At 38.0% G+C, this 14,499-nt stretch overlaps 1 protein-coding gene across 10 annotated transcripts in view; it reads left to right on the top strand.

The window, feature by feature from the left end:
* LOC111872212 overlaps positions 1-14,499 on the top strand; it is a 106,515-nt gene that overhangs the window by 7,598 nt on the left and 84,418 nt on the right. For all 10 annotated transcript variants that reach the window (XR_004513878.1, XR_004513879.1, XR_004513880.1 and 7 more), the window contains exons 2-3: positions 3,902-4,120; positions 12,548-12,624. Coding sequence is in view for 6 of the 10 variants with exons in the window: in XM_033754609.1 (XP_033610500.1) it covers positions 3,948-4,120; positions 12,548-12,624 (250 nt within the window). In the remaining 4 variants the exon portion in view is untranslated. The remainder of the gene's footprint in view (positions 1-3,901; positions 4,121-12,547; positions 12,625-14,499) is intronic.

A 14,499-nucleotide genomic window follows, 5' to 3' on the forward strand; every position in this document is an offset into this window, starting at 1 on the left:
CAAGGCTACATAAGGAGCAGCGAAGGCTATTCACAGTCAGTTGTACTGAATCAGTCAGTCAGTCCTGGAGCTACCTACGAGTCAGTCCTCGAGCTACCTCCGAGTTAGTTCCGAGTTAGCCAGCAACTAGTCAGTTGTATTGTGGCATTTGGAGTGTACTATTTGTGATACTGCAGATAGCAGTAATCATAAATCTGTAATTTGGGTGTTTGTAAGTGCGAATGTGAAATAAAATTCGCTACATCAAATACCTCGTGAAGTTATTTGTCGCGATATACGCCCGATACGCGACAATATTATTTTTTATTGCTAGTGGGGTGCGACTAAGTCCGTTGTACTGCGGCCATTTCTGGCCTATTGTACCACGCCTAGGTGATAGGCGAGGGTGATTGTGGAGCAATAGGTGGAATGAAGATTGACAAGGGAAACCGAAGTACTAGGAGAAAACCTGCCCCAGCGCCACTTTCTCCACCACAAATCCCACTTTATTGTATACGTTGGAGGACCCATTGTTAATCCATTTGTTTGTTTGGGATATTGTTGCTCAAACTGAAAATAATTATGTTCTGTTGCTGTTTTTAGTATATGCATTATATCTGTTTACTTGTTTCTGTCAATTTCTGAGTTACTATGTAGTATATTTGTTATTATGTTTCTTGTATCTAATTTTGGTGTACTTGTATACATATTCATTATATCAAATGAACACATTCTCATGCTTTCATTGAGTTCCATAGTCTGTAAGTCTGTAATTAAATTGCACTATGACAGACATAATGGATGTATAAAAACAGAGAAATGGAAAACGATTTGAACACATCAGAAAAATATCATATATATAAAATTAGTAGAGACAGATTACAAATGACCAACACATACATCATTGCTTATAACGCATTATTTGAAACACTAGAGCAGATAGCACACATACCTCAGTCCCCTATATAAAACAGAACCAGCTCCACAACATAATCATAACATCCACACTGCACACTAGATAGGCAACAGGCATACTGAAAAGTAAGTACACAGTTAACTGCATTAACAGTATACGAGGGGGAACCCAAAAATAACCGGAAACGACCTGTTGCGCCCGCATGCTTTGTAGTTATGAGTTGTGCTGCTAGGTGGTGTTAGCTGGGGGTCTCCCGCGACTGTTAGTGAGCTGGCATCAGCCTGAGTTAAGTGGTATGTCTGTGGTGCTCTCTTGTGTGCTTTCCTGTTTCAACCCTTTGGCGATTAGTGAGATGGCCGACCAGAAGGAACAATTCTTTTAAGAAATTCTGGATCGTTCTGCACTTCACTCTTCAAGTCGCGGCAAACACTCACGCGGTTTTCTCTTTGGTCATCTCCGATCAAGCGAGGAACAAATTTTGCAGACACGCATCTCATGTGCAAACCTTCGGTTAAAATTCGCTGGACCGTGCTCCATGAGATGTTCGTTTCCTCAGAAAGTTGGTCAATGGTAGTTCGACGATCTTCATCAATTGCACGTTTGAGTTTGGCAATGTTTTTGTCATATCTTCCTGTCGAAGGACGCCCGGGGCATGGCATGTCTTCTGTTGACATGTTGCCAGATTTGAAATGGGAAAACCACTCGTAGACCTGTGATTTCCCCAAAGCATCATCATTAAAGGCTTGCCGAAGCATCCCAACAGTCTCGGCTGCAGTTTTCCCTAACAGAAAGCAAAATTTCACACACACTCTTTGTTCCTTCTGGTCGGCCATCTCACTAACCGCCAAAAGGTTGAAACAGGAACGCACGCAACAGAGCACCACAGACAAACCACTTAACTCAGACTGACGCCAGCTCACTAACAGTCGCGGGAGACCCCCAGCTAACACCGCCTAGCAGCACAACTCGTAACTACAAAGCATGCGCGCGCAACAGGTCGTTTCTCGTTATTTTTGGGTCCCCCTTCATACAACTTAAATATGTTGCATGAAGAGAAAATACTAACACAATTTATCATTACCTACTACAGAGACAGTGCATGTGGCACAGAAGGAGGAACTACATTGACTTCATTTAGAAACATATAAATAGGAAAACATTGATCACAGTAGTGCAGAAGGCACAGCATTTCCCACCAATTTCGTGCAACTGAGGTTGGCTGAATAGGCTGAAACATGTACTGCAGTGACATTTTAAAAGGATTTAATTTTAAATTTTGACATTGTTGCACAGTGAATGGTAGACAGAACCAAAAATAAATTCTAATACCAATTGCAACAGGATGCTAAAATACAACATTCGTAGTTAAGTTCTACACTGTCTTCTTTAATATTTCCTTTCATGATATTTCCTTTGTGTTAAAGGAACAGTTTCCTTTTATTATACAGACTATGCCCACAGCCATCAAAACCAGTGTAAAGATAAAATAAAGTTGTCCCCGTACCTAATTAGTTAAGCATTATATCATGAATACATATTGGTATTCCTGATCTTGCGTATTAGATGTAGGTGAGTGGTCACCTTCATGCCCCTGCCACTTTACCCCCAGGGAAAGAATCACCTGGTATCCATCAGATAAGGGCTAGGTGGGCTCCAGATCTGGTATGGGTGCTGTGGAAAAGAGAAAAAAGTCTTGCACTGCCAGGAATTGCACCCAGGCCGTCCAGCCTATAGCCAATCACTACACCAACTGAGCTGTCCCAACTCCGCCATCAAAACTTACACTGTTAACAAATATGTGCTGGGTTTCTTCTTTTATTACCTGTTCAGAGTGTAAAATTCAAAGAAGTAACAGCTGAAATCTCATACAGTGTGCCTGAATGGAACTTAGTTCTGTGATGTTTGTCAGTACATCTGCAATGATTCTTCTCTGGACTAACAGCAGATTTTGATGAGTATCATATTTCAGTTTTGCTGAAATTATTGGTGTGTTATTTCCATCATTTCGTCAATCCCCTGTACATTAGGTCTAGTAACTGAATAAAACTCAGCAAAATTCAAAAGTTCATAAAGGTAATAATCTGTATCTACTTCAGCAGTGTGCCAAGATATTAAGGATGATTCCTGGATATGAGAGTTCTATTTGAAAGATTTTGATGCTGGTCGCAGACAACTCTAATGAATGTGGTATTATCTTTACAGAGTACTATGGAGGCACATCATCATTAAAGTCACTAAGCAAGGTGCCTCAAGTGGTAGCACATCTGACTTGTATCAGAAGCTGCCTGGTTAGAACATTAACTGGGACACCATTTGTCCTGACAGGTTTTTCTTTGTTCCTCCCAACTTCAGACATATACCAGGGTGATACATAAAATAAGGCCTTTACCATTTCTTTTGCATAATTGTTGATTCAGTATTCACTTTGATCTAGTCATTCGACAGTATACAGTCAGAGTTACTGAATGCATCAATAAATAAACTGCATATACAGAATTGTTAAGGTCAGTGTCTTTGTTTTTATGTTACTTTAACAATAATAATGGGACCCACCAGTTGGTTGTTAGCCATGAAGTGGTAAGCCCACAAACAGAGTTACCACATTTCTGATCACTGGATAAGTTCTATATACCCACCTTTTATCTAGCACTAATATTACTATTTTCATGCACACCAAACAGCAAGGAAGTGAATGTGTTAATCATACATATATATATATTTGTATGTGACTTAAAATTTTAAACTGAGATCACTTGTATCTGACTTTATTTAGGACTTTCCATCAGAACAAAATGACTTAGGTCTTCTGTTTCTGGAAGGTTAAATATTCGTTACATGATTTATTATATTTTAGAATTGAAGATATATTTGATGTTTATTCTCAGTTAGTAAAATTACTGTAACAGATGTCTTGGCGGAAGAAATGAAGCAGATGTGTTTGTACCTATCACACATTATTTTGCCACTGTTCTTGCTTTGCTGTTCTTAATTTGTACTTGTTCACAGGTCAATGTTGTAAATGCGTTGAGAAGTCTGATGAGTGTTGGCAGCAATGTGTGAGCAGACAGAGGTCCGTTACCTCGATGGTGACATCGTGTGGGTGAAATTGGGTTCTTGCTGGTGGCCTGGCCACGTGAAAGATGTTGATAAATTACCAGAGGAAATTCTTGTTAGCCTCAAGAAGAGGCCTATTGCAGCTGTGAAATTTTTTCAGGAAGAAACATTGTTAGTATTCATTCCTCATAGCTTCTTTACTATAATCTGAGGATAAACAAGTATAGGTGCAATAAATTAATCAATTTCATTTTTCTGTCTTTGAGACACCACCATTTATGTTGTGTATAGTAATACATCCTTGCCATGATGGGCCCTTTGATCTGTTCAAAAAGTTTTGGAACTTTTGAAGTAGCGCACCAACTCCGATGTCTTAGCAATGTTGGTTAAGTTGTGCTACCTAGTGGCATGCTTCCTAATTATCATCCTTTTTTTTTTGCCCCGTCATCCTGCTCTGATTAGTCATCTGCATAGATCTATTGTTCACATGCGTGTAGAATATTTCTTATGATATTCAAGGTGGCTGATATTCATGAGCATCGTATTAACATAAAATTTTGCTTCAAACTAGGGAAAACGTTTAGAGAGACTCATGAAATTATGAAATACTTTTATGGTGATCAAAACATGAGCTGTACATGTTGTTATGAATGGTTTAAGCAATTTAAGGATGGTCAGCAGTCAACACATGATGAGCCGCATTTGGGGTTGCCCTGAGCTTCATGTAACAAGGCTCATATTGCACAAGTTCATGAAATAGTACGTTCTAATTGTCATTTGACAGTGTGGGAAATAGAGGAGTGCAACATATTGATATTGTGTCATGACATTCGTATGACAAAATTAGAAATGCATCTGGTAGTTTCAAAGTTTGTCCTTCGACTTCTGACACAGGATCAGAGAGACAGTCGCGTTGTCATCTCTCAGGAACTTTTGGATTGCACTAGCAAGAATGAAAACTTTCTGAAAAGAATTTTAACTGGTGATGAAACATGGGTTTATGGATACAATGTGGAAATGAAAATGCAGTCTTCAGAGTGGGTTGAAAAAAAAATTTGCCAAGACTGAAAAGGTGCAACAGGTCAGAGCAAATGTGAAAGTCATGTTGACTGTTTTTTTTAACATCAGAGGTGTTGTGCATCATGAATTCCTACATCAGGGGTAAACAGTGAGTCACTGGTATTATCTCGTAGCGCTGAAACATCTAAGAGAAAATTTCAGGAGAAAGAGACCTCAGTTGTGAAGAAACATCTCCTGGTTCCTCCATCAGGACAATGTGCCAGCTCATACATTGCTACTGATTCGTGACTTTTTGGCCAACACAAATACAGCTGTGCTTCCTCAGCCATCCTACTCATCTGACTTGACTCCAGCAGACTTTCCTGTTTCCCAAACTGAAATCAACTTTGAAAAAACAATGATTTCAGACAATTCAAGAGTTTACAGAAAATTCGCAGACAGGGCTACTCACAATCCCAAAAAAGGCGTATCAGGATTATATCCAGAAGTGGCAATGGCATTGGGAGCAGTGCATCAATGCAGGAGGGAAGTACTTTGAAGGCGATAAGGCTCACTCAACTGTGGGCTTGTCTGAAAAAATTATAAAAAAAAATAGTTCTAAAACTTTTTGAACAGACCAATATTGGCTCATTTCACCAGTCACATAAAATCTATAATTAGACATTCCTGTACAAGTGAATTCAAACCTACTCATACCACTGTAATTTCTTTACACAAACCTGCTAAACATCACATAATATACAAAACTAACAAATCTGTTTAAGGGTTCTGATGATATGGTATTACACTCAGGTTTACCATGTTTCTGGACTTTGTCATACTCTAATATTCTGGAAGAACACGCTGTTCTTTTAGAATATTAGACAATGGATAAAATTCAGAAATATCTGCAGTCAAAAGGCTTATAAAATATTGTCCTTTTATTAAATAATGTGTCTTCAAGCTATCAGTACGTTCAGATTTGTTCTTGCGCATCTAAGGAAAGAACTTAAGTGTGGAAAAATATTAATAAAGGTATTCAAAGATATTTCAGCCTGATTACCTTGATTGTATACTCATCACTGACAAGCAGACGGTTAGGTTTGTTGAGCTGTGGTAATTAGCTTTATTTATGTCTTGCAGTTAATGAACATTAAGGTCAATGAGATGTGCTAAGTAGCACAGAAAGCATTTCAGGAATTTACTGGGGTTGGATAAAATAATGGAAACGCTACAGATACTGTACACATTTCTTTATTAATATGGTGTTGGACCACCCTTTGCCTTCAGTACAGTTGCAGTTCTTCTTGGAATGGACTCATACAAGTTTTGAACAGTCTCTTGCAGAATTTTATACCATTATTCTTGGAGAACATCTTCAAGTTGCTCTAGAGACATTGGAGATGGGAATCCGTTCCTCAGCCAACTCTCCAAAACTGACCACAGTGGTTTCGATGATGTTCATGTCTGGGTGATTGTGCTGACCATGGAAGATGTTGAGGTTCAACTTCATGCTCATCAAACCATGACTGAACAGTTCCAGCTGTGTGAATGGCTGTATTGTCGTCTTGGAAAACTGAATTGTTTGGAAATAACATCTGAATCGTGGGATGCACCATCACAAAAACGTGTGTTTCACTCTTGGAACCAGCCGTTCCAGATTGTAGGCTTCGTTGGGTGTTCTCAAAATGTAAACTCTTCTTCATGTAGGGAACAGCGTGAAGGATAACCCATCTAAGCATATTACACGTGCCTTTCCAGTTATCTGATGTCCATGTTTTATGGTCGTGACACCATTGTTTAATCATCTGAGCATTACTTCCAGTAATCAAAGGTTTAGCAGTTGCAGCCCTATCATAGATGCTGGATTTGTGAAGCTCACATCAGATGATTTTTGTGCAAACAGTCTTCAAGATGAATATTCAGTTCTGCTGTCTCCTGTGCTACAGTAGTTTTATGATATTTGGAAACAGTCCCTCTCAGTGAACAACAATTTCTTTCTGTCAGTGCTGATTTTTGCCCACTGTTCCTTCTCACTGATGTTGTTTGGTTGGTTTCCAATGGCTGCATTTGGGATCATTTAACCCATTTTGCTTCTTGCTTCCCAATAGAGAGCACTCAAGTTCTTGCTTTGTTGCATCTTGAAGAAGTTTGCACTTTTCTTTTGGGAAGCTTTGCAGGGTTTGTTGCTCATTTTGCACTACCCAAGGGAGATGTCTGACTTAAAGAATGTCACAGACGCGAGAAACTTTGTCCCCCTTCTCACCGATGTAATCTTCCCGTAATTCATGTATGCTGACATAACCTTAGAAACTGTCTCTCTTGACACACCTCTCGATGTGGCAGGTTTTGTGACAGGTTCTCCGGCTAAATATGCACTAACAATCTGTTCTCGTTCAAAATTGGACAAGTCTCCCATTTTCCAGTCCTCTCACATGCATTGTTATGCAGCACAATCGTTAATGCACTGAAATAAGCAATACAGAATGTGAACAACCGAAGAACATTTAATGTTGCCAGCTGAAGTTCTTTCAATGTAGCCAACAAAATTTGTTCCTCAATTGCTTATTGTTGCCATTAGTTTCTCCACCCCCTGTGTGTACACTATTGGGCATGTTATCCAGGAAACTTTGAACCAACAACTTTCTGGATTTTGGGATCCTAAATCCCCCCCCCCCAAATAACATGTAAATACAAGAATTAAAAACATTCATTGACATTTTCTTTTCCTAAAAAGTGCTTGAAGTTGAATAGTAAGAGCCAGAATTATCACTTTATCAGCAACACAGTCTTTAGTATTTTTAAACATGCCTTGCAAAATTAATTGTTTCGTGCATTTAAGCTTCTTTCCTGTGAAACCTGTCATATGTTATATATCAACATAATATGTTGCTCAATGATGAAACTTCTTTCTTCCAGTTCTTTAGTAAGTTTTTCTGTTAAAGTAATGCACTTGTCAGTTGAAATGCAGTCTTCTTCATCTGTCCCTTGGTTACTGTCATCATCAGCATCTACACCCTTATTAGGATCCATAATCATGTGAATTGTTTCCCTGCCTGTCTCTTGGAGAACAGCAGGAGCATCACTGTCTGCATTTAAACATTTCTGTATAACCTCTTCATTTAATTTAATTTAATGTCACATTTATAACAAATCACAAACTATTTGCTTTTAATGTGAAAAGCCTCTAAAATCAGCAGTGATGTGACCTTTTTTGTAGAATTTTGTAGAGAGAAGAAAAGAAAAGCAACTGAATGAAAAGGGAAGACCTTCTGGAGTTTGGGGTTCCGAATACAGGGTCCCATACTGGATTCAGTTTCAGTGCACTCTTCCACTTTGTTTTGTTGAGGCAGGAAATCGTTGATTGCTTATTAAAGTTTTATTTTTATCTTCATCATGACTGCATATAATGAAACACATTCATTAATTGATTCAGACAGTAACTGTACTGATTTATGTGGATTCCAGACAAATCTGTGATGTGCTTTGAAATAGACCATAATTACCGTCATCTACAATTCTTTCAACTTGCTGTCCATATGACTTATTATTTCATAGTGTGACTAGTGAATTTATTGTTAATTAAGCAATCTGTCAGTAATGTGAACCTCGTTAACTTTGTAGCTATTTGTCAAGAGTCCCAGTAGTGCTCAACCAATGTTTGGTATTTCCATTGAAGAAAAACTTCAGTGAAAATGTCTTATTGTAGACTTTATAGATTGCTTGTTGGTGGCACATTTATATATAAAACCACATTTATAAAAATAATTTTATGTTCTTTGCACCCTGTCATCTCATCCCTACTCTGCCTTCTGTCTGAACAAAATATAATCCCTTTTTATGTTTTTTGCTGCTGTTTTCTCTCTTCCCTCTTCCTCTTCTTCCATCCATTTTGTTACAAACATCTGATCTTATTGTGCAGCAACACTGATCAGTTCTGATTCATCTTCCTGCTCTGGGTCATCACTGATGAAAGTGGATTTACCACTGAAGCATGTAATAGTAACTTAAATAGTTCTATAAACTGAAAAACTTTATGACTAAGCATTGTAGCACTTTAATCAGTCCAGACATGGACATATCTTAAAGTGATATGATTACACCAGCATGCTAGTGAAAAGCTGCTGTAGTGAAAGTTGATATCAGAAGAACAGTAGAAATATAAATTATTTATTTTTCGTGATGCATATATGATAAGCAGTTATATTTAATCCACATCAAATTGGGAATCGGATTTAGGATTAAGCTTTGTTATCTGGCAATAGGGAGTGTTGGCTATGAGCCAGATTTTAACTCAGGGTAATGGTGTTAGTATTGAAAAAAATGTAATACTCATCCTGCTGGATCACATACATGTGCCATTACAATAATGTAATGTGTCACCATTGAAAGTTAAACATAGCTCTTTACCTTACAAGCAGAATTTTACAAAATTGAAATGCAGTCTCTACTGAAAAGAATTTTTTTTTGGCACAGCATAGCAGTTTTACAGAGGCACAAGTGTTGCTGCTGGGAGTGTTATGAGCTGTACTTCAGAGGTGTTTGAGAAAGGACAGTAATATTAAAGATAAAACTATTCTTTGGCTCAATTCATTAATTAAAGTGATAATGTGTGAGAGTGAATGTATGGTTCCACCATCCTTAACCTCAGAAATAGATGGAAGTGAGTTATCAACTTTATGCCCCTGACACTTAAATCCCACAAGGAAACAGCTCCCGATACACGCTGTATAGGAGTCTGGGTTGGCACCAGAGTTAGTCTCAACATTACTGAGAGAAGAGAAATCTCATGCCTCTGCCAGGAATCGAACCCTGAATCCTCAGTTGCCCAGCCCTTTGTTAGCCAGTTAAGTGTATATCTTCCATGTTCTTATCTATCCCTCAGTGGGACATTAAAATTACCCAGACATTAAATTTGTTACTGCAGCATTTAATTTTATAGTTGTTCGTCCCTTTTTAAAATTCAGTATCTCACCCATGTGTCATTATAAAATTACAAAACAAAAATCCTCTGAAAGATCAGATTTCATATATCTCTATTTTAATTTATATAGCCATCACATTAAAGTTCATATATTTTTTAAGTAAAACTCTGTACTTTTGACTTTATCTTCAAGAAGTACACCACTTTTGTCACTGACATGCATTTCAGTTCCCAGTATGTGATCACATAGGTATGTCTGACTCATCACTGTTTTGTATTTATATGACATATTCCACATCCTACAGTCATTTTGACTAACTTTGGATCCGTGGAATGCAATGCAATGTAAACTTGGCTTGCACATTGATAATCATTTAAACTGGAAAAACCATATTGATCAGTTGATTCCTAAGCTAAGTAGAGCATGTTATGCAGTTAGATTAATGTTACATATATGTAACATTGACACTCTCAAATCAGTCTATTTTGCTTACTTTCACTCTTTAATCAAGTATGGAATAATTTTCTGGGGTAATTCATGTGACAGTAAAAATGTATTTACATTGCAAAAGAAAACTGTTAGAATCATGATGGGTGTCAAATACCATAATTCCTGTAGAGATCTATTTAAGAGACTACAGATCTTAACTTTGCCTTGTGAATATATATATTCATTAATAAACTTCATTACAAATAACGAAGAACATTGTCAGACGAATGTGGATGTACACAGCGTTAACACAAGACACAAACATTGTCTTCATAAACCAATTGCTAATCTCTCATGCTTTCAGAAAAGCCATATTATGCTGGGATCAACATTCTTAATAACCTGCCATCTGATCTTATGAATGAAAAGGCATGATTTAAAATAGCACTGAAACGATACTTAAATACACATTCATTCTACTCTGTTGATGAATACCTAGTGTCTAGAAAATAACTTATGTATCTTTAAATAGCCTTGTGTGTAGTCACTGTATATTCTTGGTTTCTCTTGTGTGAGAACTCCATTGGGACTATACATATGTTTTGTATTTATGTGACATAATCCACATCATACAGTCATTTTGACTAACTTTGGATCCATGGAATGCAATGCAATGTAATGTAATGTAAAAAAAATCGCAATCACCATATGCAGCCCTGTCTGGCATCTGTTTTTTAGAAATGAAAGAATTATAGACGCTGACTGACAAAACCACCTCCAACCTTAACACACATTTTTAATTAATGTGGCATTTCATTATTACCTACTACAGCTCTGGCTGCCTCATTAATAACAAACATTTCTTATTGCTGTGTGTGCTGAATTTGTACTTCTTTGCAAGTTCAAAGTTACTGTGCAACAAAAGCTATTTCTTCTTCCAAACAATAACTGCATAATCTCTGTCTTCTGGAAACTATGAAATCATCACTAAAAGGATTATACCACTTGAAACACTGTTGCAACTGTAGTGGCACATACTGCGAAAGTGTATTTTTCAGTACCATGCCATAATACACTTTCTAATCACAGAAATCTTACCTTCAGACATTTCTTACCCACTTGTTGAATGTTGATCCCCTGTCATGCCTCTAGAAGTTGGCTAACATTTGAAACAAGGTGTATCACACAGGGCCACGCAATAGTTTTTGCAATTATACCTTGTTTCACAACGTTGATGCCTTTCGTAGCACATAACACACCTTCCTGTTACACTCTGAAGTAACTAGAAGATTGGCAAGTACAGCGTTCAAATTTTCATTGCTGACTGTCATTACATTAAAACCTTGTAATTGGAAACATGTATGATATGTAGGGACGTCATATCCACTATGATACATAGTAGTGCATGTCATGTTAAGGCATCATACCCACTTAACTGGTTATAAGGGGAAAATTTTAGTAATGTTAATTGAATTGGACTGGCTGAAGACATGGTCCATTGTGGCCACTGTTTTGCTAATATTGGAGCCTCTATTAATGGAGTCTGAGGGAAAGGGGTGAGTGGCATATTTGTAATTGGAACTTAATTTTTCAACCTTCAGCATTATTAAGTGACAGTGGACAATGCAGCATACAGAGGAACCCCAATTTAATATTTCTCTTGTTTACCATCACATTTCAGTTATTCCCCTTTTAAGATTTTCCAAAATTTAGTATTCAAATCCGGTCATCCCCAAAGAAACCTTAAACAACAGTTTTACTGTAATCAGTTGACAATGAACAACATTTACATGAGAGACGTTCAGAAAATTCTTTTGGTCACCTAGAGGTGTTATGACAGGAAAACCACGGAAGTTATTCTAAGGTGGACATACGACTTGCATGGGAGAGGAAAGAAATGTATATGTAACAGGTTTCTGGAAGACTGGGAAGGAAATGGAAGGACAACATGGAGATGTTCCTTTGGGTAATTGAGTGTGAAGCGGGGTAGTGACTGAAACTGAATTGGAATTATGTTCAGTTGAAGAAATGTGATACTAGCTGTGTTACATTTTAAGGTTATATTGGCAAGGAAATTAATCACATCACATTGTAGATGGTACCCATAATATTAACTTTAGTTGTGTTTGAAAACATCCCTCCATTACATGTTTTATTGATTTGGTACCTACTTACAGGTTGTCAGTTTATTCAGTATTTTCTTGTTTTGTGGTGTATGTTATGGTTATTTTTTTCTCCCCAACAGTGAATATGTGAGGAATCTGAATCAAATCTGCATGTACAACTGTCGGAGAAAGAATGAGTTCATCAAAAAAGGTCTTGGTAAGTTTAATTGCTGATAATGTAGTGCACAACATTACTCCTAATGTGTGCATGCCATTCTAATAACCGGTGATAAAAGTCTGTGATGATCTGGCCATTTGAAATATGGCAGTTCATTAATTCCCTTGTTTTGATGAAACATATTGTGGAATGCACATTTGTTAATTCTTAGCAATATCATTTTATATGAGTCATATTCAGGCCTTTTCAGTTCTTAAAGAAATGGTACGTTATCATACTTTGAGAGTGAGATTGTTGTCACAGATTGTATATATTTTTATACACTAATAAAGTTATGCAGGTATACCTGAGGTTCTTCTCTATGTTTATTGTTGGTTGACATGTGCAGCCTGAAAAATCAGAGCTCCAGTGCCTGTAATTCAATTTGTTACAGCATTCAACGAACAGTATAGCAAAGGTTCTCATTGTGCGCAAGCTAAGAAAATATGATTTTGTCACAATGTGTGCAGCTGATTTAGACCAATATCAGTTACTAGCATTTGCCGTAATACAGATTCCTTGCTTTCCAGTTTTAGGGTGGCAGGAGTTGTGTAGTTTCACCCTCTGGTTTCCTTCTTCTCCTGCCGTCCATTGCAACACAGCTGTTGCATAAATTGAGGAGTACCAGTATTATACCAACTGTTCAGTGAAGGGCTCTGAGAGAGGATGTCATATATATATATATATATATATATGTGTACATACACACACATTCGTTACGCCTCGACAAATAATTGAATTCAGAGATACCAAATATGGTGCTGGAGAAGGATGGAGAAGATCAGTTGGACTGATTATGGGAGGAATGAAGAAGTGTTATTTAGAGTTAGTGAGTAGAGGAATATCCTACACGAAATAAGAGAAAGATAGAGGGGCGGATAGAAGTGACCAGAAGACGAAGAAGATGTAGGAAGATGCTGGGTGACTTTGGGGATAGAAGAGGATATTCTCATTTGAAGGAGAAAGCTCTAGATCGCATTAAGTGGATAAACTGTTTTGAAAGAGACTGTGGACCTGTCCTCTGACAGATTACTAATGAATGAATAAAAGTGTTACCATGAAAAAAAAATGGACACACAGCAAGTGTTGGAACTCTGCGGAAAGAATTGAAGGCCGAGAAGGACAAAATGGAGGCCAATAGAAAAAAAGACAAAGGGAAAATTACAGAGAGCAGAAGTGTCCCTCTGTGCGCAAACAACATAACTCCAGGAAGACGTAACAAAAAACTACAATGAAACCTGCGCAGCAATTGAGGAGACCAAACACAAGTTCCAAGCCTGTTTGGATGAGACGAGACGAGGCAGACGAGGGCCGAAAGGGGAAACACATCAACTGTCATTGCAAGCACAGCTCAGCCACCGACATTCAACGGAAATTCAATGTGGAGCGTGTTCCGGCGACAATTCGATACTGTAGCAGAACACAACCAATGGACAGACAGGGAAAAATCAACATACCTGATCACCGCTCTGAAGGGCCGGGCGGCAGAAGTGCTACCTGGTATTCCGACAGATACAACTTATGAGGAAACACTTCAGGCACTAGAGGACCATTTCAGGGACCAACACTTTGCAGCTGCTTATCACTGCCAATTAACCCGTTGCCGTGGTTCGACGTGTATGTTTCGTCAGGGATTTAAATCGTCTGGGGGGGTTCGACGTGTATGTTTCGTCCAGCTGCACACGTATGTTATAACGCCCATAATAATTGATGGTTTTGCTGTAGATTGTTAGATTTTTCACTGGCCTGTTGTCAGGAGGACTGTATTTAATGACACACGCGTTTAAGAGCGCTAAGTCGTCGTTACATATGCCTGTCTTGCAGCAACGTTCCTGTGGCTATTGCGAGCTGTTTCTGTTATGAATGATGTGTTTT

Source organism: Cryptotermes secundus, unplaced genomic scaffold, assembly GCF_002891405.2.
Source record: "Cryptotermes secundus unplaced genomic scaffold, Csec_1.0 scaffold710, whole genome shotgun sequence".
Taxonomy (NCBI): Eukaryota; Metazoa; Arthropoda; class Insecta; order Blattodea; family Kalotermitidae; genus Cryptotermes; species Cryptotermes secundus.